Source organism: Panthera leo, chromosome E1 (genome assembly GCF_018350215.1).
Source record: "Panthera leo isolate Ple1 chromosome E1, P.leo_Ple1_pat1.1, whole genome shotgun sequence".
Taxonomy (NCBI): domain Eukaryota; kingdom Metazoa; phylum Chordata; class Mammalia; order Carnivora; family Felidae; genus Panthera; species Panthera leo.
In genome coordinates, this window is record NC_056692.1 from 2,872,068 (window position 1) to 2,887,500 (window position 15,433).

Genomic DNA, 15,433 nt, shown 5'->3' on the forward strand with positions numbered 1-15,433 from the left:
GTAAAATAAAATGAAATCACGTGTATGTAGTCGTACTCATAAAGATAAACACACTAATCGAAAGTTATGCAACATTAACAGCAGATCCAAATACAAACCAAGATAATCCTCTGAATTTTATATTTCATCGAGCCTCAAAAATAACCAATCTTTTAGTCCTTTTCTTGTACATTATTCTGTATCCACATTCTCTGCATCTGATTGGATCCCCGGATTTTACCTCAGTTTTCTCTGTGACGTTCTCTGCGGGTATGTATCACGGGCTGCTGCTTTGGGGGTTGACGGTCTTTCTGGGTGTCCATTGATAGTCCCTCCAGATCCCAACCAGCCGATTCCCTACCCACGTAGCCCCGAGAAACTTCTCACTCTGTGCTTCGGGACAGATTACTGCCAATCTGTGTCGACCTCAGCTGTCCCCGTGGGCACAGAATGTCTGCCACACATCCGGTTATCTCAGGAACTAGTTTCGTGGTATTAGAGGTCAGTTGGTCAGTCGGATCAATACCACCCAGTTCTGTTTCAAGCCACATCATTAGGAGACAGTGTGTGACACTCATACAGCTTTTCCAACTACTAGTCTCATTCATTCACGTGATCAGCTGAGGCGCACAATATATAAATCTGGGTAGAATGTGTGATGCCACAGATAAGACCAGACAGGGTTTGGACCTCTGCAGAGCTCACTAAGGTACAGGGACCCTGAGGAAACGTGGCCTTTCTCTTCAACCTATTCCAAACGTAGAAAGCCACTGCCTTGGGATGCAGCCAGCATGTGGGACTTTGAGAGAGCCAGCAGGGGAGAGGCAGAGAGGGAGAGATAGAGAGAGAATCCGAAGCAGGCTCCACACGGTCAGCACAGAGCCCCATGCAGGGCTCGAACCCACAAACCGCGAGATCGTGACCCCAACCGAAACCAAGAGCCCGATGCTTAACTGACTGAGCCACCCATGTGCTCGAGGCTAGATTTTTAAATCTAGTTACGACTGCACTTGAGAACAGACTGTTATAAGCAAGGTAGGATTGTTATTTCCATCTTAAATGCTCATAAAGATTGAACAACACGGCCAAGGTCACATGACTAAAAAAACAATGGAGAAAGAACTAGAACTCAGGGGTGCTGGCCAGAAGCGAAAGCTCGTTCCTCCATAGAGCTCCCCCCACGGTGAAGGGAGCTGGTCACTTCTTATTGGTCTCGCCAGTGCCCGCACCACCCACAGAAATGCAGACCAGGAAGACACCAGATCCTCCCCCGCCAAAAGAAGAGGGGGGTGGCTTGTCATTTTTCTGTCGTCGTCTGTTCAGTGGAAAGGTAAGGTGATCGATCAGCAAGTGCCCAGAGAGAACAAATGTTCCAAGATCAGCTGGAGTCGGCGTAAGGATAGCTTTACTTAAAACAACATCAACTAGGACAGCTGTCGCCCCCCAGGACACCCCCGGACACAGGCCCTTGTGTTCTTTGTAGGGTTTGTCAAGCAGGGTGTTTGTCGAGTGGGCCGAGGGGTGGAATGTAGCGTTATGCGGGATATAGACTTGCCCTATTCTCCCATCATTCGGATAAGGGGGCGGCTCTCGCGGGGACAGGTGGAATTTTCATGAATAAGGAGAGGGTGCCTCTTGGAAAAGCAAACGTCACTGACCAAAGGTCATGACACAGATTGTTCCCGTTACTCAAAGGAGGCTGCGGGCTGGCATTCTAGACAGAGGCAAGAGCAAGGGCAAAGGCCTGGAGGTGGAAACAAACTTGGCAATGCCCAAGGAACAGCCAGGAGGCCATCAATCAATTAATGACTGATGGAAGGGGGAGGGCAGTTGGGAGATGAGCTTGGAGTCGTTTTCAACTCGGGCTTTTGGTGATTTTTTAGTTTATTTATTCTGAAAGAGGCAGTGAGAGCAGGAGCTGGGGGAGGGGAAGAGAGAGAGAGAGAGAGAGAGAGAGAGAGAGAGAGAGAGAGAATCCCAAGCAGTCTCCACACAGGGTCAGTGCAGAGCCCAACATGGGGCTGGAACGCATGAAAACGTGAGGTCATCTCCTGCGCCGAAATTGAGGGTTGGATGCTTACCCGACTGAACCGCCCAGGCACCCCTCAACTCAGACTCATAAAACAGATGGATGTCTGGGTCTCCACCGAGGGCGCTTCAACCTGAATTTGTTAGGCTGATGTGTGAGCGTTTTTGTTTTCTTTGTAAGCCCCTCCAGGTGATCCTAAGGCATGTAGGCAGGGTTGAAAATCGGTAGATGACCTTGTTGAGGAACGAGTTTGGATTTTATTCCAAGTATGCTAACTTCCCATGTGGGAAACGCGCCGGGAATAGAAACAGGCAGAACAGCTAGGAGGTGGGATGAACTAGCGTGAAAGGAGCCACGTTTGTCAGGAAGGTGGGCTGGCAGGTTTCACTGGTGGTAGGAAGGGTGGGGTTGGCAGAGAAGAAAAGGGAGAGGGGCGCCTGGGTGGCTCAGTCAGTTAAGCGTCTGACTGCAGCTCAGGTCAGTCTCCCAGTGTGTGGAGCCTGCTTTGGATTCTGTGTCTCCCTCTCTCTCTTTGTCCCTCCCCCACTCGTGCTCTCTCTCTCTCTCTCTCTCTCTCAAAAATAAACATTAAAAAAATTTAAAGGGAGAGAAACTAGAAATTAAAAAAAAAAGGCCTTATACATCATTCGATAATTTTATTTATTTTTCAAAATGTTTAATTTTGAGAGAGAGAGAGAGAGCAGGGGAGGGGCAGAGAGCAAGAGAGAGACAGAGGATCCAAAGCAGGTTCTGCACTGACAGCCAAGAGCCTGACACGGGGCTTGAACTCACAAACCATGAGATCATGACCTGAGCCAATGTCGGCCACTCACCCGACCGAGCCACCCAGGTGCCCCCGAAATAAGAACACTGATTTTAAAAAACAATTTTTTTTAACTACACGAAGTATAAAAAAGGAAATTTATTCACATACTTGGCCTTGATCAAAAGAGCAAATAACCAACAGAGGCAGAAAAAGCATTTGATGAAAGTCAACACCTGTTCGGGAGACCAAAAAACCAAACCCTTCCTTAATCTGATAAAGAAAGAACCTTTTTTCCCCCTAGACCTACATGGTAGCAGTAAGCACTGAGTTCCTGTTCCTGTTCCTGCATCTATAGATGCACAGAAAATAAATGTGTGCGCTGTGGAAAGGGATCAGTACACCATTGTAGCATGGCGTTCACGAATACGGACGTTAAAAGTGGGCTCCCCCATCACGACCCTTGTGACTTCCGGTGGACCACGTAGCCTCTCTGTGTGTCCGTTTCCTTATCCCTCCTGTACCAGATTTGAGCGGCGAAACAAAGACAACTTCTAAGGGACAGCAACGTTCAGTTGCTCCTAGGTTGGTGGAGACTGAACCAGAAGGAAAGGCTTAGAGGGGCAGCATTTGAGAGAAGAGGAGGAGGGGAGAGGCAAGTGATGTTCAGGGGCAGCAGAGGGGATCTGAGGCCCCAGCGGCCAGGCCCTGGGGGCCAGAGCAGAGGAAGAAATGACGGGGGTGGCTGCTGGCTGGGGACGTCGGTGCAGTGCCCGCCTGGCCCCCATCCCCTCCCTCTAGGGGCAACTCCCCCCACAGCAGTCTCTACCTGTGAAAGTCTAAACTCGTCCCTATAAAAAGCTTCCATATAAATGCTTCTGTATAAAAAGCTTCAGCCTTTATTAAATAAAAAGGAGGTAGAAGACAGACAGAGGAACAGGCCGGGTACCCCTCCTTCCAAATACACAGATACAGGCATACAGACAGACACAACCGAATGAATGACAGGGACAAGTCACGGGACAGACTGAAGGGCGGAGGGAGGCAGCACCCTCCGAGAGTGGGCCCGGACCCAAGGGTGGGCCGAGACCTGGGCCAAGGGCAGCCGTTCGGAGGGGTTATGCTTGAGCAGCTTGGAGATGAGGTCCTGGGCTCCCGTGGGCACGGAGGGGGGGAACTTGAGGTCTACCTGCAGAAGGAGAGGAAGAAGGGCCCCCGTAGGTTTATCCCTGACCACCCAGTTCACTTGGACAATGACCTAGGGCCCAGCCCCTGCCGGCCCCTGGCCTCTGCGCGAAGCCCCCGCCAGGCACCGGGGCCCACCCTCCTACCTTGACGATGCGCCGATAGGTCTCATTGTGTGAAGCGCTCTCGAAGGGCGGGTTTCCCACCAGCAGCTCATAGCAAAGGACCCCGATGCACCACAGATCCACTTTCTCGTTGTGCGTGCGCCCTTCAATCATTTCTGGAGGCAGGTAGTCCAAGGTGCCGCACATCGTCTTCCTCCTGGGTGGATTGGGGAGGGGGAAGAGACCCCAGATAAAGATGGCCTCTCTTTTCCCCGCCATTCGACAGACAGCCAAGCGACCCCCAGCATGCGCCAGCGGGGTGTCTCAACCAGACTCTGACAGGGCCCTGGGGGCAGGACTAGGTACAACCCAGAGTGGGGCTCCTGGGTGGCTCAGTCGGTTAAGCGTCCGACTTCGGCTCAGGTCGTGATCCCGCGGTTCGTGGGTTCGAGCCCCGCGTCAGGCTCTGTGCTGACAGCTCGGAGCCTGGAGCCTGCTTCGGACTCTGTGTCTCCCTCTCTCTCTCTCTGCCTCTCCCTCCCCCCACACCTCAAAAATAAATAAATAAGCATTACGAAAAAAATAGAGGTAGAATGGCACACAGGGGGATGTGCCTGGAAATAATCAGATCTAAGGGCAACGCTCATCTTAGAAGTAAAGGAAAAACTGGGGGTGAAGGGAGAACTGGGGACATGTCAAAAGTCCAGGAAGCATGGCCCTGCTGAAATAAATCAGGTTCCATCTCTATCGTGCAATACTATGGAGCCATTACAGATGATGTGGGAACATCCTCAGCAACATGGCAAGAGGGTCCCAACATATTCAGCAGGAAATCTGGGCAACAAAACTGTGGGTCACCTATTCTTGGGAAGATATTGCTGTGTCTCTACGGACAGGAGGACAAACCCACATGTGTCTAGGTAAGGAGCTCTGGAGTAGTATTATTTTGACCGCCCCAGCCATTCACCCCTAGGGCAGGGCTCCTGGCCCACCATACCTCAGGGAGGGGGCATGCACAGACCAGCCAAAGTCGGCGATCTTCAGCTCTCCCTGGAGCCCCAAGAGCAGATTCTCTGGCTTTATGTCTCTGTGAATCACCTTCTTCCCGTGGCAGTACATCAGAGCGTCTGCCAGCTCCTCCATGATCTGGGGGGTGGGGGTGGGGGGGCAATGACAGGATGTCAGACAAGGCTGGACCTCAAGCTACAATCAGCGGGCCCCCAGCCTCGGGCCCCTGCCGGTGCCCCAGGCGCCCACCCGCCCGGACCGTGGCTGTTCGCTGCTCGTCAAAAGTGCGGCTCTTCTGCAGCTCCTTGTAGAGCTCGCCCCGGGGGGCATACTCCAGAATCAAGTAGATCCTTCGGCGGTCGTAGAAATAGTTGTAGAGACGCAAGATGTTGGGATGCCTGGAGGAGGGAAGGGAGGACTCAGGTTGCATCCTGGCAGAAGGAAATGGGAAAGACAACAGTGCCACGTGGGGCAAACCGGGGTTCCATTCGGGAGTGGGAGCTCTGGGGCGCTAAGTGGCAGCGGAAGAGGCAGTCTGGATGGGGAGGGGGGGAGGGAGGGGGGTGAAAGGGGAGCGGAGGGAGGAGCAGGGAGGGGCTTGGGTCGGCGCACAGGGGCTCGTACTGCAGATGGGCCTGGATTTCGATCTCCCTGCGAAGCTGGTGCTCCACACCCTCCTTTTCTATCTGAGACTTGAACAGGACCTTGAGCGCCACGATGAAATGGCTTTTCTTCTCCCGAGCCAGGTACACGTTGCCAAACTTGCCTTTGCCCAGAGGACGCCCAATCTCAAAGTCATCGATGGTGAAAGATCGCCTGCTTTGAAGTGGGAGGAAGGCAGCCGAGTGACGGCCGGGCAGTCCCCCGAGGTGGGGACTCCCTGAGCCCTGTTTCCCTCCGGAGGGAGTCGAGGAGGGACCAGGCGCTCCTGCCCCGAGCGGCTACCTCTCTCGTTTCCTACCTATTCGCTGTCCTGTCTCCTCCCCCGCCACCCCAAGGCTTGGGTACTCACATGGAGAAGTTGGGGGTCCCACTGCTGTTCTCTACCACCTTCTGGCCGGGGGCGGCTAAGCAAACGACAGGGGAGTTGAGGCCCTCCTTTGATATCTTCATCCCCGCACCCACCCCCTAGACCCTGGTCCGCCCAGCTCAATCCTCTCCCGGGTCCCGGTTACCTGTGGGCTGGGTGTTGGAGCGGCTCATGAGGACAAGCGCGGATGGGGTGGCAGGCTCCTTCCGGAGGACCCTCTGGGGCAGGGTGTTCAGGCCAGGCTGAGTCTGAGAAGGAGCAGGGGGAGCTCTGAGGGTGCCTTTGTTCCAGGGACCCGCTTGGAATGTGCTACCAGCAGCATTTCAGTACTTGCTGAGGGTCACCCAGCCACCCACCTGTTCAAAGAGGAACACTGAGACCACAGTTTTGCTCAAAACTCCCAAAGCTCCGCTCATCGCTCTGTATTAAAATAGGTTCTTTTTTTTTTTTATGCTTATTTATTTTGAGAGAGAGAGCAGGGGAGGGGCAGAGAGATAGGGAGAGAGAGAATCCCAATCAGGCTCTCCATTGTCAGCGCAGAGCCCAAAGCGGGGCTCGATCCCACGAACCGTGACAGCATGACCTGAACGGAAATGAAGAGTCAGATGGTCCACCGACTGAGCCACCCGGGAGCCCATAAAATGGGTTCTTAATAAGCAACCTAAGGTGGCCTGAGATAAGAAGCAAAGGACTTGGGGCGCCATGGCTCTGTCGGTTAAGCATCCGACTTCAGCTCGGGTCATGATCTCACGGTTCCTGAGTTCGAGCCCCGCATTGGGCTCAGTGCTGACAGCTCCGAGCCTCAAGCCTGCTTCGGATTCTGTGTGTGTCTCTCTCTCTCTTTCTCTCTCTGCCCCCTCCCCTGCTCACGCACTCTCTCTCTCTTCCTCAAAAATAAACATTAAAAAAAAATTTTTTTTTTTAAAGGACACAGTCACCCCAACACCAAACATTTCACCTCCTCGGCCCTGGCCCACACCACATTCTCAGGCACGAAACTGTCCAACCTCTACAGTCCGGTCCATCTGCAACCCCACGCTCATTCACACCAGCTCCCATCCCAGCGGGCAGTAGAGGGCAGGTAACAAATGCCCCCAATTCAAGGATCGGCAGAGGCACCCTCACTCTCCCTAAAAAGCTCAGTCTAATAAGGCTTAGATGAGGTCCTGGAGGTCTTGAATGTTGCAACAAATTTTAAACTTACATAAACCCGTTCAGAGTCTATTTCCTACTTAGCCTATTATTTCGGGATAAGGGTTGGGAACCACGGAACCTGTCTGCTCGGCCGAGATAGCATTTATACGTGACAAGGAGGCTCAACCCTGTAGAGGGTCCTCGCAGGCTGGTCAGATTCAAGTTGGCAGCGCCTGATAGGATGTAGTTGCAAATGACCGGACCGGGTTCCAGCTACCAAACTCTTGGGACCCAGACGTCGGAGCAAAACCGAGGGCGATTTGGAGGATTCCGCCCCGCCCCCGGCCCCCGCGGGACCTCAAATCCCCAGGCAGGAACTCTCCATGCGGGTGGGGGGAGGGGAAGTGGGACAGCCCTTACCGTCTGCCGGCCGTAGGGCCAGGGGTAGGCGTTCTCCTTCTGGGCCATCCTGGGAGGGAAAGGGGGGAGGAGAGCTGGGCAGACGAGGGAAACAGGGCTGTAGGAAGCAGAAAAAAAAGGGGGAGCGAGAGAGGGAGGGATCGGACCGATCTAGCCGGAAGCGCAGGCCTGGGGCCGGTGACACGGAGCAGGTCAGCTCGCTGGCTCATCGGGGCGCACTGGGGTGCCGGTCTCGCCGCCCCCGCCCTCTCCCTGCGCACCGCCAGTTCGGGACCCTCCCTCTACCCTGGAGCTCCCAGCAGCCCCACGGGTGCGCGCGGGCCCGCCCAACGGACCCCCGACCTGCCCGATCGCCTGGCCTCTCCCAGCGCAAGACCCGCGAAAGGGAGTCGGCTCACCTGGAGCCCGAGCACGGCCACCTTCCGGGCCCCGGGCAAACGACTGAACCTGCCAGGCCCTCCCCCCGCTGAGGCCCTTTCAAATCTCCCGCCGTGGCCCCATTGGCTGAGCGCGCTGTCCATGCCCAATTCTCATTGGCTGGACACCGCGTGACGTAGCGGGTGGGGCCCAAAGTTAGGGGCGGAATATCGCTGGGGTTCTGGCTGAGCAAAGTTTACCTTGTCCGGGAGTCAAAAGATCTCGTATCTTTTTCCTTTAATTTAAAATTTTAATGTATCTGGGATGTATCCTTCTGTATGTAGGGACCAGGGTCTTTGTTTCGGACACACGGGGAGTTCATTATGCCAGCGCCGTTTGTGAAGCAAACTCCCTTGTTCCCCCCTCTACAATCTACAGATTCCATGCAACCTCCATCAAAATTCCAGTTACATATTCTACAGAAGCAGAAAAACAACAACAACAACAACAACAACAGTATCACATTTGTATGGAACTGCCAAAGAATCCAACTAGCCAAAGCAATGGAGAGAGAACAAAGCTAGTGACAGACATCACGCTCCCAGATTTCAGGCTGTATTACAAAGCTACAGTAATTCACACAGCGAGGTATTGGCATAAACACCGCCACATAGATCAATGGGACTGAGCAGAGAGCCCAGCAATAAACTCACACATACATGGTTAATTAATTTATGAAAAAGTTGCCACGAATACACAATGGGGAAAGGGCGGTCTCCTCAATAAATGGTGCTGGGGAAACTGGACAGGTACACAAGCAAAAGAACGAAACTGGATCACTTTCTTACACTACACACAAAAATGAACTGAAAAGTGATTAATTAAAGACTGGAACGTAAGACCCGAAACCGTAAGACTCCTATAAGAAAACACAGGCTGTAGGTTTCTTGACATAGGTCTTGGCAATAATTATTATTATTATTTTTAACTCTGACAACACAGTCAAAAGCAAGAGCAAAAACAAACAAGCGTGACTTCAGCAAACTGAAGGCCTCTGCAAAGGAAACCGTCGACAAACGAAAAGGCAAGGTGGTGAGTGGGAAAAAATATTTGCAAAGCGTATACCTGGTAAGGGGCGGATACCCCCAATACCTAATGAACTCACGCAACTTTTTAACAGCAAAAAACAAGCTGATTTAAAAACGGGCTGAATGGGGCGCCTGGGTGGCTCAGTCGGTTGAGCGGCCGACTTCGGCTCAGGTCATGATCTCGCGGTCCGTGAGTTCGAGCCCCACGGCGGGCTCTGTGCTGACAGCTCAGAGCCTGGAGCCTGTTTCAGATTCTGTGTCTCCCTCTCTCTCCCTCTCTCTGACCCTCCCCCGTTCATGCTCTGTCTCTGTCTCAAAAATAAATAAACGTTAAAAAAAATTAAAAAAAATAAAAAATAAAAACGGGCTGAACATCAGAATAGACGTTTCTCCAAAGAAGACATATGGATGGCCAAGAAAGACGAGAAAGATGCTTGACATCATTAATCATCAAGGAAATGCAAATCAAAACCAAGAAAGACGAGAAAGATGCTTGACATCATTAATCATCAAGGAAATGCAAATCAAAACCACAATGAGACATAGCTTCACACTTGTTCAAATGGTTATCATCCAAAAGATGGGACGTAACAAGCACTGGTGAGGGATGTGAGAAAAGGGAGCCCTTGTGCACGGTTGGTAGGCATGTAAACTGGTGCAGCCACTGTGGAAAACAGCAAGGAGTCATCAAAAACTTAAAGATAGGACTACCGTAGGGCCTGGCAATTCTACCTCTGAGTATTTATCCAAAGAAAAGGAAGGCGAAATTCAAAACAATATCTGTGTTCCCATGTTCACTGAGCATTATTTATAATAGCCCAGGTATGGAAACAACCAAGTGTCTACGGATTCCACTCTAGTGGTTTCTGTTTCTGCCAACTCCTAATCTCCAACTTGGCGGAGACCTCTTGTGGACAACGTGGTTATCTAGCCAGTGTCCATTCTCCTAGCCATTCCCACTTCCAGAAGGCACCTAGAATGTTGTGGATCCGAGAGGGAAGCTGACACCATCGCAAATCCAGGATTGGATGCTGATCGATTTACACCACGACCAGAATCATGGTCATGGTTCGGGGGCTAAGCGTGTGACCCAAGTGAGCCAGTTATGGGACTTTTAGGATTCTTGTCCAGAATGCTGGGCAGAACTCCTTTTCTCCACGAAACACACCTTGCTGCTGGTGGTACTCCTGAAGGAAGCAGCCTGAGAATGAAGCCTGACCTCGTAGAAGGCAGAAGAGAGGCCTGGGAAGAACCCAAGACTTTGATGATGTTGTTGAGCCTCTGGACGCCTATTCTGCACTTTCCCTAATGCATTGACTTGAGGGTTTGGTTATGTTTCATATAATTCAGCCAAGTGTAAATCCAAGAAGTGCTTATGGGTTTCTCGATCATTTCCTAATGCTTTTGGCTGCAAGTTCCAGAAGGCCCAGTTAGCAGTGGCACAAACAATAGGGATCTATTTTCTCCCGCGTAGCAAGAAGTCAGCAAGTACGTAGCTGTTTTGTTAGAGATCTGGATTGCCTTTCTGTGATTCTCTTCACATGTTCCTTATGATTGCAAGATGGCGGCCAATGGTCTGCGCCCCTTTTATCAGGATAAGCAGAAGCCTTTCCGGAAGTACCCAATAGATTTCTCCTTGGCCCAAACTGTGTCACATGACTACTGCAAAGGATCCTGGTAAAGTGAGTATCTCTCGTAGCCACTACAGTGAAAACACCAAGGGGTGAGGGGTAGAAATAGCTGTGTGCCACAGTGGCTTCCAATTTCATTCTGGGGAGCCCATGATTAATACAAACGTTCAGAGATCTGTGTGTGATGAGGTATCTCCAGAGATTTGGCAACCAAGGGCACCCCTCTGCCATTGGTGAGAAAATAATTTTGCTTCTGGAGGTGGATTGTTTTTACTTAGGGTCAGCTTAACCCCGCTTCCCGAGATCAGGGAGAGAGCCCACCTCAACTGTAGTGACTTCATCAACGTACTCGGCCTAGAGAGACTAGCTAATGAAAAGCTTTGTGAAAATTCTATCTGCAGCCTACTTTATTCCTCATGACCTAGCGAAGGGAGATGTTTGCGGAATGTGTCAGGAGACGCAGTGCAAGGGTGGGATATGCCTGATCGATCCCATACAGTGTCCCCGTCCCTCCATGGTCTTTAAATTCCCACTCGCACATTTTGCCAGAAGATATTTGGCCTTTCAGGAATATTTGACGGGGCCAGCACAGGACCGGGATTTGCATTATTCATAAACCACAAAACAAAACAAAAACTATCTGTTCTGTCGGCTAGGCAACCATCAGCTGCCTGTTCAAGTTAGTGAACAAAATCCCTGTTGTTTGCCCCAGAGCTTCTGGAGAGGTCAGTGAGGGGGAGTTGTCAGTGACCTCCTTGCTGGGGCGTATTTTCCCAAGACTGGGAAGGGGCAGGATTGGATCGTGTTCCAAAGGGACAGGATGTGTTCAGGGCAGAATGGCTGGGATACTATAATGCTCGGGATGCATAGATGTTAGTCCCTTGTATTTCTCATAATGGAATATCTCCCAAAGAAATGTCAATTTCTTTGACATTCTCAGTATCAACCAATAAGCCTCTTTCAGGAATGAGGAGTAGACTCAGAAGGATCTGGAAGGGGCTGGTTTGGGGGGGGGTGCTGGCCAATACTCCCAAGGGGGCGGGGGAAATGGGGAGGGATGGCCAATGGCTACAGGCGTTTCTTTTCACAGTGATGAAAATGTTCTGGGGGTGCCTGGGTGGCTCAGTCAGTTAAGTGGGGGACTTAGGCTCAAGATTTCACAGTTCAAGAGTTCAAGCCCCACATCGGGCTCTCCACCAACCATGCAGAGCCTGCTTGGGATTCTCTCTCTCCACTACCCTCTCTCCCTGCCCCTCCCCAACTTGTGCTTTCTTTCTCTCAAATAGACTTAAAAAAATGAAAAATAATAAAAAAAGGAAACATTCCGTAATCACATCGTGGTGATTGGTGAACAACTGTGTAACCATACTACAACCCTCTGAGTTGTACACATTTAAATGGTTAAGATGGTAAATTTTATGGTAAGTGTATTTTACCACCAAAAAAAAATATGGAAAAAAAAGATTACAAAATACTTCAAATACCAGGAATACTTTTTTTTTCACACCAAGAAGTAAAATTGATCTTTATTATTATTTTTTAATGTTTATTTTTGAGGGGGAGAGAGAGAGAGAGAGAGAGAGAGAGAGAGAGAGAGAGAAGAGGAGGGGCAGAGACAGAGGGAGAGAGCAAATCCTAAGCTGTCTCCACAGAGTCAGCGCAAAGCTGGATGCAGGGCTTGAATGCACAAGCTGTGAGACCATGACCGGACCCAAAGTTGGACGCCCAACCAACTGAGCCACCCAGATAACCCTAAAACTGATCTTTAAATGAGCTTTTATTTTGCATGCTGTCTGCTATGATTTTATCTTATTTTATTTTTTTAATTTAATTTTTTATTTTTTAAAATTTACATCCAAATTAATTAGCATATGGTGCAACAATGATTTCAGGAGTAGATTCCTTAGTGCCCCTCCCCCATTTAGCGCATCCTCCCTCCCACACCCTCCAGTAACCCTCAGTTTGTTCTCCATATTTATGAGTCTCTTCTGTTTTGTCCCCCTCCTTGTTTTTATATTATTTTTGTTTCCCTTCCCTTATGTTCATCTGTTTTGTCTCTTAAAGTTCTCATATGAATGAAGTCCTATGATTTTTGTCTTTCTCTGACTAATTTCACGTAGCGTAATACCCTCCAGTTCCATCCACGTAGTTGCAAATGGCAAGATTTCCTTCTTTTTGATTGCCGAATAATACTCCATTGTATATATATACCACAACTTCTTTATCCATTCATCCATCGATGGACATTTGGGCTCTTTCCATACTTTGGCTGTTGTCAATAGGGCTGCTAGAAACATGGGGGTGCATGTGTCCCTTCAAAACAGCACCCCTGTATCCCATGGATAAATGCCTAGTGGTGCAATTGCCAGGTCGTAGGGTAGTTCTGCTTTTAGTTTTTTGAGGAAACTCCATACTGTTTTCCAGAGTGGCTGCACCAGCTTGCATTCCCACAGGAATACTTTTTAAAGCAATTGCATAACTACTATTTAATTATTTCAATCTTAACCAATTTTTCCCTGTTTGCTTCTGATGTGTGTGTGTGTGTGTGTGTGTGTGTGTGTGTGTGTGAAATAAAAGGCACCCATGGGGCGCCTGGGTGGCTCAGTCGGTTGAGCGGCCGACTTCAGCTCAGGTCATGATCTCGTGGTCCGTGAGTTCGAGCCCCGCGTGGGGCTCTGTGCTGACGGCTCAGAGCCTGGAGCCTGTTTTGGATTCTGTGTCTCCCTCTCTCTGACCCTCCCCCATTCATGCTTTGTCTCTCTCTGTCTCAAAAATAAATAAATGTTAAAAAAAGAATTAAAAAAAAAAAAGGCATCCAGGTGAAGCTTCAGTGCAAAAATGTAATAATTAAGTCTATGTACACTGTTTCTTTACTATTTTCTATTGTCTTTTTTCTGAAACTCCTCTGGAGGTAATCAGAGCTTCTAAATCTATCTTCCACATCAGTTAGCTTGTTTTTTCATGCTTTTGAAATTTCTCGTCCCTCTGTTCTGTGCTGTGTTTTGGGTAAATTCTTGAGTTCTATTTTTTTTTAATAGCTAAATCTCTCTCAGACTGTTCCCAGTTTAAGATGTAAGATAGACTTGTTTTTTAAGTTTATTTATTTTAAGAGAGACAGAGACAGTGTGAGTAGGGGAGGGGCAGAGAGAGAGGGAGAGAGAGAATTCCAAGCAGGCTCTGCACTGTCAGTGCAGAGCCCAATGTGGACCTTGAACTCAGGAAACCACGAGATCATGACCTGAGCCGAAACCTAGAGTCGGAGGCTTAACCGACTGAGCCAGCCAGGCACCCCTACCTAGGTTTCTTTTATTACATCTGTCATCCATGTGTGAGATTTCTAATTGGTCAGTTGCCTATCCATATGCCTTTATTGAATCTTTGTCTTTTTGTCTCATGATTTGATTTTGTTATTTATCTTTTTACATATCCCAGTCACATTTACTTTCAATTCTCTGCCGGACTGCCCCATAGACTTATTTTCATATCTTCCAATTATTGTCTCTGTTCCACTTATGCTTCTTCATACGTTTTGGGATTTCGGTTTGTAACGTCGTCTGGGCCAGAAGAGTGTTTCATTTTGTTGTTTTCTCTCTCTCTCTTCATGTCACACATTGCTCCCTGACCTACAATCTGGCCATTGCTGTTACCTCCTCGCTCCCAGTCAAAAAATCAGTTCTTATCATGCTATCTGGGGGCTCCTGCCTCACTGTGATATTGAGGGTATCTCAAATGCAATCACGGGGGAGAGGGAAAGTTGGACATGTTTCTGGTCTTGAGCCACATCTGAGTCCTCCTGCCCTTTCGGGCCTGTGGTTCCAGGCAGGGAGTTGGTGGTTTGTTTTACAGCCTCCTTTTCTGATACAAGGATAGCGCTGAGGCTCTGGCTTCCCTCTCTGTCCCCAGTCAGGATCCCATTTCATCAGGCCAGTTCAAGGTTTTGCATTTGGACTACTGAATTGTTCATTTGTAAGCCTTTCTATGGCCTTTTAGTTCTCTATATTTTATATTTTATCTATCAGTGCTATGTATCTGAAGCAAAAGGGGTCAGCGTGGGAACTCACTGTCCTGTTTCTGCCAAAAATCCAGGCTTTTTCCGAACCCCAGGTTTTTTGGATCATCCCTAGGTTGGTGTATGATTGACCTCAGCTTCTGTGATGGGGAGTGTGTCAAAGGGGGAAGGCATGTCTGAAACACGAGGCAAGACTCGGCTCTAGTGGATTGTTACTATGTGAAAGCGTAGCCCCCAGGTGTGGACGGATCTTTCGAATTTTCAAGAGAAGCTAGGAATCTAGATTTACGTGTGAAATTGACTGAGCTGTCAATGTTGGCAAATCAGTCACCAAACATGTCTGTGGACTGGATTTGGTCTCTAGACTACAAACATCCCATCCCTAATCCCAGGGCTCTTCTGCACCATAAACCACACTCCGAGGTCATCCTCCCTTCCCCTGGGGCCACTAACCTTACCTGGTCACTCCTCAGGGGGGCTCTTAGGGAACACCATGCAGGAGAAAGCCTGTGGGCTTGGGCATTACGCGTTTGCCTCTGAGCCCACCACCTGCAATCTGTGTTGCTTGGCAAACGGTTCAATCCTGCTGAGTGTCAGCTCTAAGGTGGGCATGGTTATACAGCCTTGCAAGCTGGCTATCAGGATTAATTGAGGAAAGGTCTCTAAAGCGCTTGGCTCCGTGGCTGGCCCACAGCA

The 15,433-nt window shown here is 49.8% G+C and overlaps 1 protein-coding gene and 1 pseudogene across 4 annotated transcripts; both read right to left on the bottom strand.

The window, feature by feature from the left end:
- Positions 1-124: 124 nt before the first annotated feature.
- LOC122207300 lies at positions 125-302 on the bottom strand (annotated as a pseudogene).
- Positions 303-3,647: 3,345 nt separating this feature from the next.
- On the bottom strand, positions 3,648-8,136 carry AURKB (aurora kinase B). 4 transcript variants are annotated; one of them, XM_042915132.1, is made up of 9 exons: positions 8,051-8,136; positions 7,653-7,749; positions 6,244-6,346; positions 6,081-6,135; positions 5,693-5,884; positions 5,328-5,466; positions 5,058-5,206; positions 4,103-4,277; positions 3,648-3,960 (listed from the first exon to the last, which is right to left on the bottom strand). In XM_042915132.1, exons 2-9 carry the CDS (start codon positions 7,698-7,700, stop codon positions 3,787-3,789), a joined length of 1,035 nt encoding a protein of 344 aa, XP_042771066.1. In that variant the 5' UTR covers positions 7,701-7,749; positions 8,051-8,136; the 3' UTR covers positions 3,648-3,786. The 4 variants fall into 4 exon arrangements, with proteins under 4 accessions (XP_042771066.1, XP_042771064.1, XP_042771065.1 ...); XM_042915130.1 differs by having other exon boundaries at positions 5,693-5,887; XM_042915131.1 differs by lacking the exon at positions 8,051-8,136 and having other exon boundaries at positions 5,693-5,887; positions 7,653-8,044.
- Between the last annotated feature and the right edge of the window lie 7,297 nt (positions 8,137-15,433).

Excerpts from the sequence above, each read along its gene's own strand:
- AURKB (XM_042915130.1), bottom strand. The coding sequence starts at position 7,700 with ATGGCCCAGAAGGAGAACGCCTACCCCTGGCCCTACGGCCGGCAGACG. Across the intron at positions 6,136-6,243 it reads CTCCAACACCCAGCCCACAG|CCGCCCCCGGCCAGAAGGTG; the intron begins GTAACCGGGACC and ends TCGTTTGCTTAG. Across the intron at positions 5,888-6,080 it reads GGGACCCCCAACTTCTCCAT|CAGGCGATCTTTCACCATCG; the intron begins GTGAGTACCCAA and ends CCCACTTCAAAG.